At 31.7% G+C, this 24,650-nt stretch overlaps 1 protein-coding gene across 6 annotated transcripts in view; it reads left to right on the top strand.

Annotated features, from left to right (window-relative positions):
• The window catches only part of LOC143250844 (uncharacterized), a 41,573-nt gene continuing 16,923 nt past the window's right edge, over positions 1 to 24,650 (top strand). The window contains exons 1-3 of one of the 6 annotated variants that reach the window (XM_076501919.1): positions 1 to 226; positions 15,641 to 15,774; positions 21,006 to 21,137. In XM_076501919.1, coding sequence (XP_076358034.1) covers positions 160 to 226; positions 15,641 to 15,774; positions 21,006 to 21,137 — 333 coding nt within the window. In that variant the 5' untranslated portion in view covers positions 1 to 159. Of the gene's footprint in view, positions 227 to 383; positions 584 to 757; positions 1,128 to 1,159; positions 1,446 to 15,640; positions 15,775 to 21,005; positions 21,138 to 24,650 lie in introns of those variants that run through there. The other 5 variants (XM_076501921.1, XM_076501918.1, XM_076501922.1 and 2 more) reach the window with 5 other exon arrangements.

The raw sequence follows: 24,650 nt of genomic DNA, 5'->3' as shown, positions 1-24,650 counted from the left end.
CTCTAATCTTACACTGTTAAATTAGACTGCTAGCGCAAATACCCCTCGTGTTGCTTTGCGCAAAGTTAAACAATAACAACAAAAGCCACCTAGGATGAGAGATCTTCCTTTCTTGTGACCGACTGACGAAATATCCAACAGTATCAACTCAAACCGTGGATGGGCGAAAAAGAAAATTGCAAGATGTCATACAGAGAGCAAGATCCAATGTTGAAACAGCCTAGAAGTAACAGCAAGTTACAACCGTAACTTAGTAACGTGCAGATACTTAGGATTACTGTTATCCGTTAATTTTTGCAGGATCCGATTTATTTATTGTTTTATTTTATTTTGGTGTGCTTTTAGTTTGTTTGTTTTTTTACTTGTAAGTGATAAAACTTGTGTCTCTACTGTTTGGAAGTTTTATTTTGAATTTTTCTTGTTTTTACAGTTTACTATTTTTTTCTTTATTCAGCTGGTTGAAGCAGTAGTTTGTTGTAGTTTACTAAACCAGGACTTTAGTAAAAGTTAGTCGGATATTTTTAAAACTCGGCTCTTACACTACGTTCTGTAATTATGTGTGATTGAATTCCTAGCAAAAGAGGTAGGCTTACATGTTCCATAAAGAATGAAGGAATAACAATTATTTATAGTTGTCACGTAATAATTCAAAAAAAAAAAAGTCAGTTGGCACGCACAACTTTAACATTAAATCGTTAATCTGTTAGCCATTTCAAATTCAGTGCAAATAGATGATATACTGAAAATCTCGATAACTGTCAGTGTTAAAGAAAACAATTTCCGTGTTCCTTTTACACAGCAATTTTAATTTGAGTGTTTTAAAACTGTTTATAAATAGCTTTAATAATAAACCAACTTGGAGATTATATAAACCAATGAGGCTGATACCGATCAGTTCAAATTCCAATGTGCGCAGGTATTAATTGTTAATATAAATTTAAAATATTCACAGGTGTACAGTTAGGGGATTTATTTCAGTTGTATTCTATGACTAAAATCAGTTCCTGTGAGTTGGAGGTAACTATTACTGACGCTGAACCAAAATTGGTATGTAATAAATCCGTGTGAACAGTGCCGTTCAGTTTGTCCGATTATGCTCGCTCTTTTGGCCGTAGGATAATCACAAGGTAACAGTTTAACCACAAGAGTTGATGGCTGATGGTGTTGAATAACGACTTTCTTTCTAGTCTGTTTCATTAAACTTAGGAATGGCCAGTAGAGATAACCCTGGAGTACCTCTGTGTGAAGTTCAACAAACAAACATTTTAGTGCACATAGCTGTTCTGCTAAAACTTGCAATAAGCTGATAATTAACATAATTCATAATGTGTAAATCAAATAAATTGTGTTTGCAAGTTATGTGTTAAAAGTTATTAACTTATGACATAAGTTATGTCAGTATTCCATAAACACATAAAGAAGATACTGTTTGGTTCTCAGTTTTAGTAAGTTTTCTTTGGAGTCTTATGATTTTATAAAATATATTTTATTACTTTTAATACTCTATTTTTCACACAACTTAAAACTGTTTCTTCTTGAACAGCCTAACTACCCTAACATGATGCGAGTTGTACTGTACGATACACTGAAAGTAATCATAGTATTGTTCAGATTTGGAAATTTCGAGAATACAGTTTTTGTTAGAATGAGTTTGGTTTCTTATAATTGAATTTGTGTAATTAGATGAAAAATTTACAAGCATATTATTTTTTTGTTGATTTGCATTAATTGTTATGTGTGATAATTATAAGTACAAAATCTTGTTTGTTGTTAAATGTTTTATTTGTTTTTACTTTTTTAAAGTATTTTATATTATGAAGTTGGTGTGTATGTTTTTAACATGAAAAGGTTAGAACATAAGTCATCTGTTTTTGTACAAATAAACCTTTTAAAGCGTTGGTCTCACTACTGCAAATGGCTATGTTTCCATGAGCCATTCATCTTATGACAAAAATGAAACTGTCATAACTGGAGCTCAGTCTGTCATTCTCAAATTTTAAATGTATATAGTATTATCCTTTTGTCTTCAAAATACAACTTATACATATCATTAAACATAAAAGAAAATAATTTTCAAAACCTTAACTAGTCCTTCTATAAAACTATAACAACAACCTTCTAAGGAATCATTCTGTTAGCTTTTTTAAATTTTTTTTAGCCCTTTCTAGCAACTAAATGTCCTTAAATTTAAGATCCAAATACCAAACATACTACTATGACAGTTTGTGGTAAAAGAGAGTAAATACCAGAAGAATGCACAGGAATAATGAAAAATATAGATAAATGCAATTTTAAAGGTTCTTGAGGTCAAGCAATGTAACATGCAAACCTCATGGAAGTTATGCACATGCAATATGCAGATTGTATAATGGATGAACCCCTTACACTTTGACTTGTATTCTGAGTCAAACTGATGTCATTTTACATACTTATGACCAGGACAAATACTTTTGTAACATATCTGATTTTTTTTGTGTACAACAAAGTTGTACATTTTACTAAAATACTTGGCACATTTCATAAAGATATACTTAATAAATCAGGAATAATAGTCAACATTTCTTCTCCAGTGTGATATTGGTCCACTAGACTGAACCTTTGTTCATTTGGTTGAGAACCATCAACAAAATATTTTTAAAAGTGTAGTTATGCTGGGGACCATGTGTGCTACTGTTTGGCTAGTGGAATTCTAACTATTGTGACAGACTCAAGGCTCCTTTCTCTGAAATGCAGTAAATACATTCATTACATAACTCCTGTTTACCCTATATATGTATATATTTCTATGTATATAAGTGTTGAAATAGCAAAACATTAGGAGTTTAGTTGATTTTTAAAGTAGGGTCATGCTATGAAATGGCCAAAAAGAGCAGTTGCTCAGAGCCTATTACCATCAGGGGTCCTCTGCACATTGTGAGTGTAATAATAATAACATGTGAATGCAAAAAGAGCAGTTGCTCAAAGCCCATTACCATCAGGGGTCCTCTGCACATTGTGAGCGTAATAATAATAACGTGAATGCAAAAGGAGCAGTTGCTCAGAGCCCATTACCATCAGGGGTCCTCTGCACATTGTGAGCGTAATAATAATAACGTGAATGCAAAAGGAGCAGTTGCTCAGAGCCCATTACCATCAGGGGTCCTCTGCACATTGTGAGCATGTGAATGTGAAATAAAATAGTAGTAATGAACTATTTTTTCAAGAAATATATGTTTCTCATTTTATATTTCCTTCATTTTTGTTATAGTTAATAAATTCAGTACATTATTAAATTATATGGTATTTTCCTGAAAGTGGGGGGGCACTAGTTTGTACTTCACTCAGTGTCTTAATGTGTCACTGATCATAAGATATGCAGTGGACTTTACTAAAAACATCTTTGGAAAGTTCAGCATCTTAGAGAAATGTATGTTGTGCAGACTAAACTAGATATCGTAAAATAGTTTTTCAGTGAAGTTTATTACTTTCTAAACATCTCGTACAGAAATAAGTTTGAGACAAGTTGAGTTTTCCTTCGTGGCTTTATGATTGACAAATATTTTTATTATACAGTCATTTATTTAGGAAAGAAATATTTAGTAATATGAGTGGAAAACTTTTCAAGTATGATTGATTATAGTACTTAAACATTACTTCTTTTATATTAAACTTCTTTAGTGTTTGAAAACTATATTAACCATTTTTTATAAACCCACTTATAATACTAATTTCAATAAGAAACAAAATTGTATTACTTGTAAATAAGTAATCCATAAGTGATTACCGTATTTTCCGGTTAATAAGCCGAGGCCAATTTTCAGCTCTGAAAATGAGGGTTTTGCTTATTACCCTAATAAGCGAAGCCATTTTAAGAAGTGACAAGTTTCTTCAAAATGATTTCTTAGTCTCGTTTCAGCGTCAGCATGCATGTTGTGTGTGATCATTGGCGTTCTGTAGTAAAGTAGAACGTGTCGTATTGAGACAGAAATGGAATCAATATGTCATTCGTTATTGGCTCCACTCACTGTAATTAGGTAACCAATGAAATTCCAGAAACAACGTTTCACTGTAGTCTTAACGTGCTTTGCTGATGGGACAAAATTACCGCCTGTGGTAATTTTCAAAAGAAAAACATTTCCTAAGAAGAATAAATTTCCGAAAGGAGTGATCGGCCAATAAGCCGACCCCCAAAAATCAGGTCCAAAATTTAGGGCCAGAAATTCGGCTTATTAGGCGGAAAATACGGTATATAGTTTGCAGAATCATATTAAAAACAATATTAACCATTTCTTTATAAATCCACTTATAATCCTAATTTCAATTAGAAACTAAATTGTATTGCTTGTAAATAATTAATCCATAAGTGCTTATATAGTTTGTAGAATCATATAAGCACTTATGGAGTAGTTAATTACAAATAATACAATGTAATATGTATATAGATAGAAAGATATTAAGCCATATGTTTTCAATGAATGATTCTTTTATCCCACTGTAGTTTTCTATGAAGTCTCACATATATTTTAAACATCTTTATAAAGTATAATTTTAGTATAACTTGTATATGATTTTTATTATAGATTTATTTGTCCCTTATTACCATTTATTATGAAACAGAGTATTAATACATATAATAAGATATGATTGAGAGTACATTAATAAAGCCAGCTGTAGTTTTTATAAAATTACTGAACAAAATATTATTTTGATAACTTAACAAAACTTGGCATTTATGAGTTATAAGAAATACTCTACCATAATGTCTAGAACTTTAGTTCTTATTTGTATTTTGTCGTTTTAATTTACCATTAAACTCCAAACATATTTTGAAGTAGAGTGATAGAGGTTTATAGCATAAGTTTACTTGTGTTTAATGTTTAGTGAGGAACCTACTAAACTGTATAATTAATTCAAAAATGCAAGTAGGCGAGTTCTGATTTTAATTATTAACCTTTAAATGTAATTCTTACCTGATGTACACTTGATACTGTGGTACAGAATACTGTTATCATTAAAATCAGAACTTTCATATTGTAAAAGTTTCTGTATTGTATTTTTGATTAGTATTCTTGTCTTACTAACTGAGATCGTAGTATTCACACAAGTTTTATCAAACATTTTAAGACTTGTTTAGCAGCAACTGATGTGTAGTCTAAATATATGTGTATTCTCCTTAATTTAAATTTAGATATCCTTTTGGTAGAAAACAGCAGGTACATTTCTTTCTTTATAATCAGTTATTTTTAGTACAAAATGAAATATCAGAATGGAAAGACATATTTTAGTCCCTCAGTGCACCTTGTTTAGAGGATGCATTTTGACTTATTTTTGCCAAGGTTGTCCATTCATCCTTGATAAAGATGCTAGTGATATGGAATTGTTGCAGCTTTGGGGTAAGTTACAGGGGGATATGGAACATGTTCAGGTATTTGAAGTGTACACCAAGTACTAATATCATACAACAACAACAAAACAAAACTGCTTGAAATGATAGTATTTATAAAATATCAGTGTACTACTTGTATGGTGTGTAGTTTGTATGACAACAACAAAACAAAACTGCTTGAAATGATAGTATTTATAAACTAGCAGTGTACCACTTGTATGGTATGTAGTTTGTATGACAACAACAAAACAAAACTGCTTGAAATGATAGTATTTATAAAATATCAGTGTACCACTTGTGTGGTATGTAGTTTGTATGACAACAACACAACAAAACTGCTTGAAATGATAGTATTTATAAAATATCAGTGTACCACTTGTATGGTATGTAGTTTGTATGACAACAACAAAACAAAACTGCTTGAAATGATAGTATTTATAAAATATCAGTGTACCACTTGTATGGTATGTAGTTTGTATGACAACAACACAACAAAACTGCTTGAAATGATAGTATTTATAAAATATCAGTGTACCACTTGTATGGTATGTAGTTTGTATGACAACAACAAAACAAAACTGCTTGAAATGATAGTATTTATAAAATATCAGTGTACTGCTTGTGTGGTATGTAGTTTGTATGACAACAACACAACAAAACTGCTTGAAATGATAGTATTTATAAAATATCAGTGTACCACTTGTATGGTATGTAGTTTGTATGACAACAACACAACAAAACTGCTTGAAATGATAGTATTTATAAAATATCAGTGTACCACTTGGATGGTATGTAGTTTGTATGACAACAACACAAAACTGCTTGAAATGATAGTATTTATAAAATATCAGTGTACCACTTGTATGGTATGTAGTTTGTATGACAACAACAAAACAAAACTGCTTGAAATGATAGTATTTATAAAATATCAGTGTACTACTTGTGTGGTATGTAGTTTGTATGACAACAACAAAACAAAACTGCTTGAAATGATAGTATTTATAAAATATCAGTGTACCACTTGTGTGGTATGTAGTTTGTATGACAACAACAAAACAAAACTGCTTGAAATGATAGTATTTATAAAATATCAGTGTACCACTTGTGTGGTATGTAGTTTGTATGACAACAACAAAACAAAACTGCTTGAAATGATAGTATTTATAAAATATCAGTGTACTACTTGTATGGTGTGTAGTTTGTATGACAACAACAAAACAAAACTGCTTGAAATGATAGTATTTATAAAATATCAGTGTACCACTTGTGTGGTATGTAGTTTGTATGACAACAACAAAACAAAACTGCTTGAAATGATAGTATTTATAAAATATCAGTGTACTGCTTGTGTGGTATGTAGTTCAGCATTTGAACATACACCACTGATATTGCTAATGAACTTCAAAAAGCAGAAACTATAATTGCACAACTGTTTTTCAAACTTACAGTTCATAGTACATAACTGTCTAAGTCAGGAGCAAGATAAAAATGTATTATTGTACCATATACTGATTTTACTCATTCTACATATAATACAGCAGTAGTGGTAAATTATATAAGATAACAAATTAGGAACTTTGTGAGAGTAACTGAAGGACCCAAACCATATTAATGGGAATTAAAATCTGTTTTACTATCTGAAGAAAGTGGAAACGTACTTGAATGGTCATTCTATGCAGGTAAAAATGAAAATAGTAATGATATATCAGTCATCCACAGGCTTATATGAAAGTAATGACACCATACTTTAATACAGGGCATGAATTGTATCTATAAACTAATTGCACTAGTATGTCCTTGGCTAAAGGACTGTCTAATCAAGACACAAGATGATATAGTACTATGAATGTTGGCCACAATGGCATGCTGGAAGCTTTGAAACTCTCTCATTTCTCAGGAAAGGTGATGATCTTGTGACCATGAGGAAAGAAAAACTGATTGTGTGCAAAAACTTTATTATTTCATTATCTGTATTCACAAGTCACCTCCGAAAAACTGACCTACATGTAACATAACTTACCTGTTGAGAGAGGTTATGAACAAAGAAGTGTATAACATAACATAAGTACATGCCTAAAGGTTTAACTTCTGTTTTTACTTGTATGAACAGGTGAATTCACCCATAAGAATAAGTTCTTTATTATTTCATTATCTGTATTCACAAGTCACCTCCGAAAAACTGACCTACATGTAACATAACTTACCTGTTGAGAGGGTTATGAACAAAGAAGTGTATAACATAACATAAGTACATGCCTAAAGGTTTAACTTCTGTTTTTACTTGTATGAACAGGTGAATTCACCCATAAGAATGAGTTATTGAGTATGAATGTCAGTTGACCTACGAGTGAACATTAAGTTTGTTTAGCATTATTTTCTTTCTTTATTTTTGTATTAGAGTTAGCTCTGTAGATTTATGTTAACTTTGGGGCATTATTGTAGTAAAACTCAGGATATACAAGTCTAGGTTATGGGTAGGAAGAGAAAACACACAAGCAGGTGCTTTTTGGTTTAATAAAATATTTGACTCTCCAGCTAGCTACACTGTTTTTTTGGTGGTGTTTTTCTACAAGTACATGATTAGTTGCCCTGTGGGTAATTTGGTGTATTACTTGAATTTTATAATAAGGTATTGTTGCTTGCATTGTAATTTGTGTTGACTTTTATTAAACATTTGTATTCTGTGTGAATCTGTGACCTATCTCATTCTTGGTGGCCCAACCTCTATGCTTTTTGAAAGACACATCTGCTTATGAGATCTGCTAATCTTCAGTTGTTGTTAGACAGAATTATATATTCCTTAAAAGACAGAGGAAATGGAAGAGGGCTGTTAACGTGGGTTGAAAACCTTTAGTGATATCTCAGTATAGGAAGAACATAAGAGACTGAAAGTTTATACCCTGACAACTCAATAATTATATCGTGTTTCTACTTGAATAAATGATCTGAAACTCTTCTAACAGAAGAGAAAAATGTATGCATGAGAAAACACAGCACCATCAAGTCATGTGACTGAAAAGTGCAGACTGAGAATATATTTAAATATTTCCTTTTGAAATTGAGAAAAATCTTAGATAATATAAAACTTAATTTTTAATGCAACATTAAAAACAGGTGGGGCATGTACACTAAGCCTATCCATATCCAGAGATTAAGTATGTTATATTAAAACCATTTTGGAGCCTCACCATACCGAAGAAAAAAGAATAGTTTGGTGGATTTAATTAGCACATATTGCTCAGGATCTTAAAAACATTCATGATTTTAATGCAGTCCAGCACCAAAAGTCTTAATCTTTGAAAAGACATCCATGATTGAAAAAGGTGTAAATCATATGTTTTAATTCTATTTGCACTTTTATTCATCTTTAAAAGCTAATATTTAATTGTACCAAGCATGGCATTCCATGAACAAAATAGTTCCTGGTATATGATGTAAAACTTCAAAACTGCAAGAAATACCAAACACAAAATAATGCAACAATCAATTAACCTGAGAAAAAAATGACTTGAAGATATAGCAAGTGAACAAGGTTGTCATAAATCATTTTTCAAATTAATATATATTCCCCCCTTTTTTTCCTTTTTTTTGTGAGGCCTAACCATTCTCTTCACAATTTGGTCTCCTTGGCTTTTGAAGAATAAAATGTCTAGTGATTTTTCAGTTGTAATCACCTCTTTAGCCACAGTCTTTCTTTACTGTCCTTGTCACAAGGTGTTTAGCAGGTTACATTCAAAATTTAATTAAGTTACTTTTTGTTTGTTTATGTTATATCACTTAGTATAGCATTAAATCATAGCTAGTAATCCATATTTTAATAGTCAACATTGTAAAAATTTACAAAACGTAAACTCCATCATAACATCACACACACAACAAAATACTTTTAGAAATGTAAAGAGAGATGACACCATAACAATTTCTTTAGTAGAAGAGGTAATACAACTGTAATCATAGACAAATAATTTCTAAATTCCAAACTGTAGTTAAAGGTGATTAATATATAATATATGTGAAAGTTAAATGTAACCCAACTGTTAATACACAAAAAATAAACACCTGACAATACATCAGAAAGAAAATGGAACAGAAACAAATGATAGTCTGCCACAGAACAACTCCAAACATATATGGTCTTCCTGATATTCTAGAAACAAGACTACTTTTTCTGTTCTTTAGTTAATTGGAGAGATATTCTATGTCACAAACCAATTAATTAGTATTTTGTGACAGCATTCTCACTACTTTTTATAAATGCTCTGTCATCTGTGAAAGTGATAATATACTCATGGAACACCCTAGACTCACAATCTTCATGATAATACTACCCAAAACCTTGTGCATCAACCCAGCTTTTTTTAACATAAAGATAAATACTATCAACAACAAGAAGACCTAGCTATGGGCTCATCCATACTCTTAGTACTTTGTAGTCTTTACATGGAACATTTTGAAGATAAGATGCCCATGATTTGTTTAAGACATGCTGATGATATATTCTTAATATTGCCATATAGTAAAGTTTCAAGAATACATGATCCAAAATAACAAGCAACATTCTGCAGTGTAAATCCACAATGAAAATAATGGCATGTAAGTTTTATTTGTAGAAAATTTTGTTACCAAGACACACATAACTTGTATACTACAGGCAATCCCAGGTACAGGTAAGTACCCTGACTACTTGATAACAAACTATTAAAATGTTGTAACAACAGTATTTAAATTGTTTGTTGCATAATTACAGAAATATCTTTAATATCCATGATTCCAATAAAGATGAATAAAAACATATTGCATGTTGTGGATGGTTAGTACACATGATAAAGAAGACACATACAGAGTAAGCAGGAATAAAATTAAAGGAACAGCCATGATCTCTTGGCCTTTTCTGCTGTATTGCTAGTGCCTCTTCAGACTGATAAGAATATTCAAAAACAAGTGTGATTTAGATAGCCAGATTCTTCACCTTTGGGGAACTTTCTACTCTTTTTCTCCAATTAATTACATGAGTTTTTCACATTTTTAATGTTGTTTCTGTTTTCTGTGATGTGTTTACTTTAGTGTGAGATTCATAATTCAGATTGTTTGGTTCTACCCATTTAGCTGACATTGAGGTTCGGGCTCAGCATTTTTATCACAGTTAAGTGTGAGGATTAGTATGCTTCAACATCCTCCAGGTTTTGACAAGTTTAACATTTCATCACTCTTAAAATTCTTATTTGGATTCCCAAAAATTAGATCTACTGTTACCCCTTTGTGATTTTTATCTTAAGGCTTCTGTATTATCTTCATTTTTAAACGGTTCATCTTAAACTTTTTTACACTTTTCATTACCTTTTCTATTTGCACTTTTTGTCCTTCTCTAGACATTTTTTGGATGACCTCAGATCTTTTCTGTGATTAACTTTGGTGAGGATTTCTTCATTGGCCCTTTTCCTACTTTTCTGGCTGCTTGTTGTTGAGACTTTTTTGGGGAGAGATGAGCTGCTTGCAGGAATTTGTTTCCCTCTGTTTTAATTATGGTTCTATTTTTGCTTGATACCATTTGTGGAGACCTTCCATCCCAATTCTTTGGAGTCCTGTGTTGATGTGGTCAATTTGAATACTTTCCTATTTTCCCTTGCAAAATTGTATATCCTCCTTCATATCTCCTGATCCTATTCCTGTTTCCTATCTTTCCACTTCTGCACTCTGTCATTTTCCTGCACCTCAGTGTTCCCATTTTATCCTCCTGTTTATCCCTTACTTGTTACAAATGTCAACAGCACTATAGGTGAGTATGCAGTAAGGTTTAGGTCCTGAGGAAGTCGGGATCTACTGTTTTGTCAATATTTGGAAAACATTCACTAACAATCTGTAGGTTCTGTGAATTTTGTCTCTTCAATTCTCATTGCCACTTCCTCTCTTTGTCTCCAGTTTCTTTCCCTACTCCAGGTAATTCTGTTTCAAGTGGTCATCTGTCTGAGGCAATGAGAAACGTTCTTCCGAAGGAAGTTATCAAGCTGGTGTTTCCTGTTCAGCTGGGTTTTTATATGGATGTTTGGCTCCTTCATTTTTGGTTTCTTCTTACCATACCTGTTTGCTCTTGGAGGTGATAGCTGTATTGTGTTGGTTAATCACAGTGAAGAAGTTCATCCTTTTCCCTACACATTATCTGGTTCACTTGGGGGTTTCTTCAATTTTTACCTCAGTCAGGCCAATCCTCCTTCACTGCATTTTCAGGATAGAAAGAAGTTGGTTACCAAAGCCCTATTCTCTGATTCTCTTTTTTCAGCTTGAGAGATTCTATCTCTTTGGGGGGGCAATGTTGGCTTCCTTTCCATGCATTCTCTCCAAAAGGATTTCCATAATCAATAATCCTTGAGATCAACTGATCATCGTTCTTTCTTCCCTTTGGACTGACCATGCTTGGTAGTTGGAATGAAACAATACTCTGGTTGGTGTTCTTCTTTTATTTCCTCATCCATACCTGTTATCCTTCTTTGTGTTGGTTAGCCCCCTGCTAGCACAGCAGTAAGTCTACAGATTTACAACACTAAAATCAGAGGTTCGATTCCCCTTGGTTGGCTCAGCAGATAGCCTAATGTGGCTTTGCTATAAGAAAACATACTTTCTTGGTTGGGTACATATTATCAGTATCCAAGATATTTCCAAGAGTTGGTTGTTGGAATTCATATCAATATTTTGGAGCTATTTATCAAAGTATGTTTCTTTCCTCCATCTTCTGATAGGGATGGTGGTTATGGTCAATTCTGACAACTCTGCAGTAATCTCAACATTATCAAGAAGGAAGTATCAAATCTAGGTCCATTTGTTTTTGAACTATGAAGTTCATTATCTGAGCCCACTATGTGTGTTCTCAGAAAAATAATCTCCCTCATTCAAACCACTCTGTATTTACTTCTCTTAGTGGCTCAGCCTTGGTTCCCTCTTTTGGAGGCATCTACAGTTATATGTTTTGCTCTTCCTTTTTTCTTCTTCTCTCATTTATCAATCTCATTAGGATGTCTTTCATTTTGTTATGATCCTTTCATATTTCTTTCTCACCATACCTGTCTTGTGCCTGATTGGGATCTCATTGTCCATCCTTCTTGCCTTTTCCAACCTCTCTTTGCCCTTTATGATCTTACCCTCTAGATCTGTTTCATTCTCCTCCTGGTTTGCAGTTGTAGGGCAGATCTTTTGTGACTGATGTTTCCTGCATCCTTTCTTACAGTACGTGTATTAGGCTATACTCAACAATTCTTTCTTTCCTGAGAACTTCACTACTTGTTAGGATGATTCTGCCTTTGCTCCCTTTTCCATCCCTTCCATTTCTCATATTTATTCTAGGTCTGTCCTAGATTGCTATCTGTATTTTTGGGGGATCTGCAGTGCTATGTGGCTCATAGATCTTCCTTTCATATTTCCTTTTCCTGTTTATTTATTCCCTGGAACCTTTTTTTGTCACATAATCTTTTCCCCCATCACTCTTAAAGGTTGGGTCCTTTAGCTTATGATGTTTTCCTAGTCTATCCTTTCTTCAGAATGGTGTCATCTTTATCACATCATGTTTTTTTCAGATTTGATCTATTACCATGTTTCAAGCAGTTTTCATCTTCTTCTGGGGAAGATTATTCAGTCTGAAATGTAAACTATTCACCGTGCCATTGTTGCTTATTACCTACGCCATTTGGTTATGTCCTCCTTTGATGGATAGTGTCTGAGCAGCCTGTACAATTCTGTCCTTCTTTGATGGATGCTTCCTACAATGATCTCTCATTTAATCTTTTTTTTTTATACTGGTCCTTCAACCTACTTATTGTGGGAATCTAGCTATTGTGTTAGAGCAGACAAGCATTTTATCAGAGTTATAATTTTTTTACACTGAAAATAGATTTCTGATAGATACTTCCTTTCATACACTTCCCAACCTTCCTCCCCACTTCCAGAGTTCTTCTATTTCTTCTGAGCCTAATTTCATAAAGTAGTACAGAGGGAGCCAGCTACTCTAGGAGAAAGTGTCTTGCTTATATGTGGTAGAGGGTTGTTGCATGCTCTGTGAATGCTAAATGAACAGCTTGAGCGTATGATGTATGAATACTAGTGCATGGGAAAAAATTATTTTTAGTGTGTTTAAAAGGGCAGTGGAAGATTGTGAAAAGTGTGAGAAGTAAAAATCTGTCAGTAATTATTTTTAGTGTGTTTAAAAGGGCAGTGGAAGATTGTGAAAAGTGTGAGAAGTAAGAATCTATCAGTAATTATTTTTAGTGTGTTTAAAAGGGCAGTGGAAGATTGTGAAAAGTGTGAGAAGTAAGAACCTATCAGTAATTATTTTTAGTGTAAGAAAATCATAATTTTCTGTAAAAACTGTACTGTTTAATGATTATTAATTTTAGTTATTCATGAGTATTATTTATGTTTGCATAAAAGTTTCTAGTGCATTATATTTTGTTTTTAAATGTAAGCATAATTAGTTAATTCACTCTTCTTTCATCTATTGATGTTGCTCTAAGTTTGTCCATATGAACATTTATTTCTTTCACCATCAACAGAATTGGCAATAGCTGACGAATAAATGTTTTTTTTTCTTTTAAGAATAGGGATAATTTTCTATTTCTATGAATACAAAATAAAACAAATTTCTACTGCTGTATTCTTTGGCATATTGATATCTCTAAATTTCTGATTTATAGCAAGCATATGATATACCCTGGAGAATAAAATCTAAGAGGAGTTTTTTGAAACCCAAGTTACTCTTTATTGAATCCTTAATAAATACACTTAAGTGACTATGTAACCATGACAGTGGTTGATATTCAGTTGCAATAGTTTTATTCTAAGTGCTTAAAAGTTTCAGTATTTGTAGTTAATGCATTATCCAGTATCTTTGTGTGTTAAAGATAAAATATAGTAGAAGAAGACAATGAATTAGTGTTTTAGACATAATTGTTCTTTAAGAAAAAAAAACATTTGGTGAAAAGATATGTAATGTGCCAAAGTCTAGAAATGTGTATTTATTGTTATTTTACCCAAAGTGAGTTCTGTGAATTATTTGTAGACAAGTCAACTAGGCAAACATTTCTCTTAATATTAAAAATGTATGAGATAGTCTACTATATGTACAAAAGAGAAAGTTAGAAGAGGTGTGGCATTCTTAGGTGAGTCTGATTTCTGTAAAAGTATTATACAAGTGAACTAACTAAATTTTATAACAGGAGGATCAATCAGGAAAAGTGTAGAATAATCTGAATGTAGCTAAACAACATAGCTTTATGCTAAGAAAACAGATATGCATAGACACTCAATAACCACCTTATGCAGTAAATGTTTGGTATACATGTATGAATCTTCCATAAAAATAATATCCTTCAGTAAATTCTTAATAAGAGTATAACAACAGTGCATGATTAATCAATAAGACAACTATCAAAATAATAAAAAATACACAGTTTATAAACTAAAACAGAGAAATGCATTCCAACATAAAAATAGAACGTATCAGTTAAAAATCTTCCTATGAATTTATTCATCAGTAAGAGCAATTGGTATTTTTTTTTCAGTATTGATAATTATTTTAAATTATCTCTTTGTGAAAGTATGTAATTTATGTACATTAAATGCCAACACTTATAATTGAAAATATCAGTTATCTAGGACTGGTATAAGCATTTGATTAATGTCAATATATCTTCTTAAATGCTGCCTTATGTGATGCACTACATGCAATATTTCTATTAAAATGTAGAAGAGTGAAAACTGCAATAATTCAGTTAATCATGAAGTAATATTTCTTATTGGCATTTAACTGCTAGAGTTGTTGATACAAACTTAAAAGAGTTATTTTTATATGGAATAACTCTTATATCAGCTTTATTATTATTGTGCCCATTAATTTAGACATTTTGTTTTCTAACTGTCTTGGTATTTCTGTGCTGCATTTACTCTATAAGTTTGGGGTGGTTTGTAGCTAAAGTTCATAAAGGAATAGTACATTGCTTACTGATAATTCATGTAAATTTTGGAGGTGAGAGTTTATATAAAGGATAAACTAGGACTTAACTCAGGATTATTCATAAATGTATATTAGTTTTGAATATTATTAACCTTCTCTATTGTCTATCAAAAAATGTAGAATTATGAAGTCTTTATTGAGATAAGCAGTTTTTTAATATAGTATAAAAATTTTAGTCATGTTTTATTTAGGTATTTTTTAGTATAAAGTTCTGGTCAAAATGTTTAAATTTAAGTGGTACTGGAAAGAGCTATACATTAATATTTGTTTTTAAATAGACATTAAGATGAATGTGTCTTCAATGGTACAGAAAAATGCATTCAAAACTCAACAAGTTCTCCCATGCTCTAGTTCAAGTAAGCATCACAAGTTTCCTTCAACGAACCCTAAAATGATTTACAGAAATGAGATGGTAAGTTCAGTCTTTATAATCCATATAGTACAATATTATGCTTATGTCAAAAACATGTTAAGAGTTTAGTGAGTTCTATGTGTAGGGTTGCTTTAACAAACTGTAGAATACCATACAAATAAAAGAAGCACATGAAATATGAAACATATTAAAGTACATTTGTTTGAATTAGCCAATGGTGAAAGGAACAGTAAAATGCTTTTGGCAAAATTTTGCAAAAAAAAAAGTTGTTCTTAATTGTATATAAAATACAACCTTTATATTTTGTTTAATATGACATTTTAAAGCTGGTCAAACTGGCAAATTATTAAAATCTAAAAAATAATAATTTCTGATAGAATATGATATGCTTCAGATATATGTGTTTTTGTTTATTTGCTTTTTAATCTGTTTTCTTTATCAAAAGTGTAGTTTGAACAGCTACTACATAGTTCTGTACCAATTCTTATTTGTAATTATTTTGTTTCATTGGTACATCTTAGAGTAAGGTAATAACTGATTTGGCAATATAATTTCAGTTTGTTTAAGCGCTTTTCTCAGAATATGTTTTTTCTGAGAATGGAAGTTTTTGTGTATTATATATCTCAAAAAAATAGTTTTAAACTGATTGAAAAAACAACAAACTATTACATCTCTTAAGTGAAAGTAGTATATACAATTTGCAAAAATGTTTTTATATTTGTATATATTTCTTCTGGTTTTATTTAGTTAAGTCTGATTTATTATATATATATATTATCTTTTTAATTTGTTTAACATGATTACGTGAATACAGTATTTCTTACATAATTAACATATGTCCATGTAGTCAGTGATTAATTACACAATCATTGCATGATCAAGATTTGACTTGCAATATGGTACATTACCTCTTTTGCATAAATAGCTATTCTAAATCAGTGCTGCCCTCTATATGCAAACATGCTAATTATCATTTCCCAACACTCCACCAATGAGAATGCAATACATTCTTTTGATTCATGTGACTCCCTCTGTTCAATTCTACCAAACAGTAACTTTCATTTGGCAGGACTCCTATCAAGACATTTTTCTTTGGTTCTCTTTAATTCATATTGGTGGCTTTTAATAGTTTCATTTTTGAGGTGGAATTTCTTCATTAATTTTTTTTTTTATTTTTATATCATGGAATAATTTTCCAGTGAACTCATTTTTTTGTCTTTGTTTTGTTTCTTCTCACTCAAGTTTTTACCCATCAAACACTTTTGTTTCATTTATACATCAACTATAACTTCTGAGGTTAATGTTACCATTTTGGGTATCATACCTCCTACTAGCACTATCTCACAGGCTGCAGGTGGAGGAGACTTGATGGATTTATCTGTGATTATCTACTGCGAGATTGATTGTTATACAAGTTATCCTTCTTCTGAACTGTTCAGGTCAATGAGATTTTGATAGCTTTTTTCCACTGTGATATTTTGCAATGTCTTCCTATAACCCATCTGCAGAATCAGCTGGACATAAATATGGCATTTTTAGACCTGATTTCTCAGATATGTGATGTTTTGTCCATTTACCTGGTTTATTATGATCTCAATTCTCTGTTCATGATACCTCTTCAGAATATGGTATTCTCACCCTTCCTGGATGTTAGGGTTCATACTGAGAGTGTCTGCATTCCTCCTTTTCCATGGGCTACAGATCAATTGGCATTAGCATAAAGTTAAACTGACTGTTTATTTCTTGACTTTCAGCAGTTAGAATCAATTTTAGCCCCATAGGGGGAGGTCCATGATTTTCTTGTGCACTTATTCCATGCCTGGTTTCCCCTTCTTTATCATACACTTAATTTCATTCTGTAATATTTACTGAATATAAATCTACTTTTTAAGGTGATTCACAGAGATTCTGAGGGTTTTTTGAGGGAAAGCCTCTCCCTAATTACTTCTATGTTGATTGATCTGTTTTGAGGGAAAGCCTCTCCCTAATTACTTCTGTGTTGATTGATCTGTTTTGAGGGAAAGTCTCTCCCTAATTACTTCTGTGTTGATTGATCTGTTTTGAGGGAAAGCCTATCCCTAATTACTTCTGTGTTGATTGATCTGTTTTGAGGGAAAGCCTCTCCTCTCTCTTATGTTGATTGAATTACTTCTGTGTTGATTGATCTGTTTTGAGGGAAAGCCTATCCCTAATTACTTCTGTGTTGATTGATCTGTTTTGAGGGAAAACCTCTCCCTAATTACTTCTATGTTGATTGATCTGTTTTGAGGGAAAGCCTCTCCCTAATTACTTCTATGTTGATTGATCTGTTTTGAGGGAAAGCCTCTCCCTAATTACTTCTATGTTGATTGATCTGTTTTGAGGGAAAGCCTCTCCCTAATTAGTTCTATGTTGATTGATCTGTTTTGAGGGAAAGCCTCCCTACTACTTCTGTGTTGATTGATCTGTTTTGAGGGAAAGTCTCTCCCTAATTACTTCTGTGTTGATTGATCTGTTTTGAGGGAAAGCCTCTCCCTAATTACTTCTGTGTTGATTGATCTGTTTTGAGGGAAAGCCTCTCCCTAATTACTTCTGTGTTGATTGATCTGTTTTGAGGGAAAGCCTCTCCCTAATTAGTTCTGTGTTGATTGATCTGTTTTGAGGGAAAGCCTCTCCCTAATTACTTCTGTGTTGATTGATTTGTCATCTTAAGCTCTTGCTTTACATACATGGTTTCTCTGTTGTTGTGTTCTCCTGAGTCAAGATGCAGCCTTGAAATTCTTCAAATAAAAAACAGTATTTTTAACCTTAATATGAAAATCACTTTACATTTGGAAAAGCCAACACTTTGATTATATATATTCATGAAGAAGGTATCAGTGAAAACAATTAAAATTCTGATTTTTTGTGTACAAAACACTTGTAATGTTTGTTGAATGCTTGGTAGGTTTTCTGAAGATATATAGAAGTTGTTTCAAAATGGTGTGCCATTCCAGCTGTATCATGAGATTTTGTAAATGTATGGCATCAAGTATGCTTTTTCAACTGTGTAAAATAATAAAGTTTATTTAGGCTAATGTGGCCTTATTATTGAATTGAGAGAATTTTACTTTATTAAAAATAGCTCCATATTAGTGTATTTCATGTTTTTAATCAGAAAAACTGTCCTTTTTTATGTTGGGAGTCAGAGGAGTGTGCTGCAAAGTTAACATTATTTTTCTAGTGTGCTATGAGTAAAAAATATGTGGGACCCACTGATATAAAGCACTTATTAAAAGCTATAGTATGGAAACTATGATCAGGACCTCAGCAGTGATCAATGTCATTTGTGGACCTGTCCCACTGTAACTCTTTCTAAGTATGATCAACCCTCAAAAGTAGTAAAGCCCTGGAAAGCTTTTCTTAGGGTTTGGGGCTTAATGTGCCAACATGTTGCACTCTTCAATAGAACAGAGTTGAAAAGGTTGAAGCCAGTGCTGCTCCCTACACATCTAGTGGTGCATCCAATAGAACTTTGAACTCTGGCTGGTTGAAGAAAGAAATTGGCAGAATGGCTGTGAATTAACCCTTAAACAATAAAACTTTGGGTTGAATGTATGTTCAGGTGAATTCCAGTTAGTCAGACATTCTGCTAGGTGTATTGGTTGAAAAATGTCAGTTACTACCATAACCTGTTTTAAAATCTGACACAAATGCAGTCCTAATAGTATATCTAAGTCAAACAACATTGCAGTTGGCTTGGTATATACACATATCCTGTATTACTTGCAAAAGATGTGTACCTGCTATCTGTAGATTTACCAATTCTCAGATGTTATTGAGTCTCTGCTTGATTAATATTTTTAATTACTCATCTAGATCAGGGGAATGACTCTCTTATGAAATTATGGATGGCATCTCATGTCAGAAAGTTTATTTTATAGTTTGAAAATCAAATGTCTCATTGCTCTTTAAGTGACTAATTGCTTTTAATCACATGACCTGCCCAGCTTCTCAAATAAATAAAGCACCTATCATCTGATAGTTTAACATTAAGAGTCTCAACATCAGACGTCTGGTCAAGCCAAAGAACTTGTAATCTTTACTAAAAGTTTATCAAATGTTGTGAAGATGCACATGCTGTATCAAATGTTATAATGTGAATACTTAATGTGTGCAAGTATGTAGACAAGCTTGTATATTATACTGAGTCTGTTGTAAAAGATTTAAACAACTTTTAGATCAATTTTCAGTTGCTTAATATGCCATCATAACATATGGTCAGTTCTCTTCATGGTTATTATTGAGGTTCACAAACTTGTTAGTTTGTATTTAACACTGAAGTGTTAAGTTGACATGTGCTTTTTCATGACACCTGACATTTTACACAACTCTAAGAACATTTGGCTGCTTAAAGTAGTTACCTGATACATGTGGATCTCTTTGGGTGTTACAAACCATACTTTCCAGTGATATGCCTACACATCATGTACAGACTGTGCCAATGTATCAAAGAACAGATAAGTCTAGGCCCACTTTGTGAAGTTGTCAATATTAAAAAAACAGAATCTTAGATATGTGTTTTCTATGTAATAAAGGTCAATTTGAGCTTATTAATTTGAAATTTTAGTTTTATAGACCCTCTCATTATACTGATGGGCTGTTTAATACAACAGGAAAGTAGTTTTGATACCTTAGTTTACAAATGTTTTATTTGATTTCTCCTTTTCCAGTTATTACCTTGAAAAGTGTGTATATATCCATAATGTCTTAGCTCAGTGTTTAAAAACCTAAATTTGATTAACATTGAGAAATATAGTTTTTAATAGTTGAGATCACATGTGATATTTATACAATTTATGTATCTAGTGTAGTTATTGTTGTTGTTTCAACTATAATACTAGTGGTATTATAGATGTTTTTCTTACATATTCCTGGTGAGAGAAAGCAAGAGTATTAGTGAACTGCAGCAAAAGTTAAATTGAGTTTTTCATTATCGTTTTCTGCAAATAGAGACTTGTGAGGAAATATTCCAAACAGCATTATCCCATCAGTAACGTGAAATTGAGCAATAATGAAGGCAGTGATAATGTTTGCATGATCTGGTGATCACATGTGATATATTTTGGTATCTGAGATTTAAAACATGGTTAAAAAAGCAAACTTCTATTGGTGTATCCAAAATTTGATATGCTGGTAACACCCATTTTAACATTTAACTGTTTTTTCTATATTTCTTTCAGTTGTTCAGATGTGAACAAAATTGACAGTTTTGAATAAGATAACTAATGTAAATTCTTATTTATAAATAGAATAATCAGATAGACTGGTTAATTAGCCAGCAAACTTCATCAGTATCAGCACTGAGGTTGTCAGCCCTATTGAGCCAGTCAACTACCTATTGTAGAAGGAAATCAACGGTCAACTTTTTGACCCACAATGAGGTACATACAAATGTGTTTGAATAATTAACCTAACTTATTTGTTGTGAGTATATTTGTCTTTATGATTTTGTTATTTACTTATGTTTATATACCTTATATGTGCATTTACATGGTGATTCAGAAGTTAAGAAGGCAAATAATTCAGAATTACAGAGTTACAGATAAATAATTGTTAGAAAAGTCAAATACTCCTGCAAAACACAAATACAACACCGTTAAGCAAAGAATGAACTGATCGCAGACAATAAAGGGAAACAAGAAAAATAAATTAATTTGTTAACACAAATACAAACTTCTGTTATCTAAACTAATCAAGATCTATATTCTCTAGCTGCTAAGGTTGACAAGAGAAACAATATCTAGAACATTCAAGAATTAATATCAACTTCTGATCAAAGCAAGCTACCTACATAAATCAGAACTAAATTTTTCTATAAGAGACAAATTTGGACAACTTTCTCTCTCACTACAGGCTCAATCAACTTGACTGACCTCTTTGTATTTGTTTAAAGTCTTTATAGGTTTAATATTTCTAACTCTCAATATAGTTTGTATATCTTTACAAAATCTGGCAGTCATTCAGAAAACATTATAAGTCTTTCATGTACCAATCAAATTATGTATTTTTAGTGAACTATTTTTAGTAAACTAAAAGAATTATTTGTTCATAAATAATGAGTATTTGTTTTGAGTAAGTCCATGTGCAAAGAAATTTTCATGTTAAAATTAGAAATACTTTGCTTCATTTAAAAAGATCTCAAATTTTCTTTGTGTAATCTCTAAAATATCCTAAGTACATTTCAAAGGTTTTTTAATTCAGTAAAACTTTATATTTCATTTATTTTTTCTGTCTTAAGTAAAACCAGGTTTTGACCACCATCATAACCACCAAAAAAAATAAATCAAAATTATTCTCTTTCTTTCTTCCTTGAATGACATCAAATTGTGACATGAAACTACATTTGTTTATCCTAAGTAGCATGAAACTCACAACAGTAAACATTTATTTATAATCTAATCTCATTATTTTATTACCCTGTGAACCATATATAACTGTTATTCATGCTGTTATAAGCTGTAAGTCACTTAGAGCACATGCAGTTCACTTTATCAAATTACATTACTAGTATGCTGCTACAAGCTGCTGATGCTCTTGCCTTGTGAAACATTTTTATTACATTATTGTTATTTATTTTAACTAACCTAAAAACGTCCCTAATTTTACATTTTGTTATTCCTGGTAATAAATGAAGAATAGTCATGAGTAATAAGAAATAAAGTACTTACTCAAACTCTTTTTGCTGTCGATCATCAGTGGAACTTAAGCCTTTTTTTTATAGTAATGCTCTAAATAAGTTTTTTTTAATTAAATAATATACCAAAGAACATAAACTAATAACATGCAAAAAACAGACAGTTTTCTCTAACAATCACAATTTTTCTTACTTTCTAACTATGCAACAAAAGCTGTTATAAATTCTTTCAAGCTAGCCATTGTAATTCCCATGGGAATCGAAGCTGTATTATGAGTTAAATTAATGTTTATTTATTAAGAACACAATGTAATACTGTACATCATTTGATGGATCAAAACCTTGACCTCTTGTTGGTTATAAGCAATATATAATTAAACGTAAGAGAGAACCATTAACAAATCCTGAAAAAGTTGGTGTGGCAGTAGGGGTCTGAGTTTTTATTCTATAGCTCTGTAACCGAACAAAATTAAAAGCTGTAAAAATAATGATTTGCCTGAACAATGAACATTCCATAATGAGTAATTTACATTTAATTTTATACTTTTTGAAGGATTGGTGGATAAAATTTGTCTTGTGTCACATAGGGAAAATTCAGGATTTTTTTAAATATTGCCTTGTAAAATTAAGAACTTGATGTATAATACTACTAAAACATGTGTTATAAACTAATATTTTATGCTATACCAATTGGTATAATGTAAACAAAAGGCATTCAATTTAGAATGTGAGACACTAAAACTTTGTGTCGTGTACTAAAGGATACCTGGGGTGAGACGGTTAAGTGGAGAATAAATTTAACACAAAAAATATAAATTTTTTTATTAACATGAAGACTGTTTTGTTATTTAAACTGACAGAGTTTAATGTTTTGTGGCTACCAGGGTTGACAAGAGAGAAAAAATTAGAGCATTCAAGAGCAATTACTATTAACTTTTGGTCAAAGCAAGTTACTTACATAAAAGAGAACTAAATATATATATATATATCTAGTAAATAAATAGCTAAGTAAAGATAATGTTCCAAACTGTAGTACTTATAGCAATTAGAGTATGATCTGTACTCTTGCTGTTAATTATATTTTTGGTCTTAAACACAGTAATATCTCAAGAGATAAGCTGGCCCAGGAGACATAGAGTAAGGTCTGTATTAACTGACAGAACTGGCTTCATTTCTCTAGATAATCAAAGAACACTGGTTACATACTTCAACCCATGGTCTACATAAGTCTTAAGCCAAGAAATCAGTCGTACAAGTTTCTATATTTCATGTTTCAATAAGCTGTTTTTCAAGATTTTACAGAAATGAGACTTAAAAACTCTAGTTACAGTATATTCTCTTTGTACACATAAAGGATTAGCTTGTGTACCACTTTGAGATACCCAGTTAAATAAAATGTCATAACTACATTCAGAAACAGATAAAAAGGATTAGCTTGTGTACCACTCTGAGATACCCAGTTAAATAAAATGTCATAACTACATTCAGAAACAGATAAAAGGATTAGCTTGTGTACCACTCTGAGATACCCAGTTAAAGAAAATGTCATAACTACATTCAGAAATAGATAAAAGAATTAGCTTGTGTACCACTCTGAGATACCCAGTTAAATAAAATGTCATAACTACATTCAGAAACAGATAAAAAGGATTAGCTTGTGTACCACTCTGAGATACCCAGTTAAATAAAATATCATAACTACATTCAGAAATAGATAAAAGGATTAGCTTGTGTACCACTCTGAGATACCCAGTTAAAGAAAATGTCATAACTACATTCAGAAATAGATAAAAGAATTAGCTTGTGTACCACTTTGAGATACCCAGTTAAATAAAATGTCATAACTACATTCAGAAACAGATAAAAAGGATTAGCTTGTGTACCACTCTGAGATACCCAGTTAAATAAAATGTCATAACTACATTCAGAAACAGATAAAAGGATTAGCTTGTGTACCACTCTGAGATACCCAGTTAAAGAAAATGTCATAACTACATTCAGAAATAGATAAAAGAATTAGCTTGTGTACCACTCTGAGATACCCAGTTAAATAAAATGTCATAACTACATTCAGAAACAGATAAAAAGGATTAGCTTGTGTACCACTCTGAGATACCCAGTTAAATAAAATATCATAACTACATTCAGAAATAGATAAAAGGATTAGCTTGTGTACCACTCTGAGATACCCAGTTAAATAAAATGTCATAACTACATTCAGAAACAGATAAAAAGGATTAGCTTGTGTACCACTCTGAGA

Source organism: Tachypleus tridentatus, chromosome 5, assembly GCF_004210375.1.
Source record: "Tachypleus tridentatus isolate NWPU-2018 chromosome 5, ASM421037v1, whole genome shotgun sequence".
Classification (NCBI taxonomy): Eukaryota; Metazoa; Arthropoda; class Merostomata; order Xiphosura; family Limulidae; genus Tachypleus; species Tachypleus tridentatus.
This window is presented reverse-complemented; position numbering and strand designations above follow the sequence as displayed.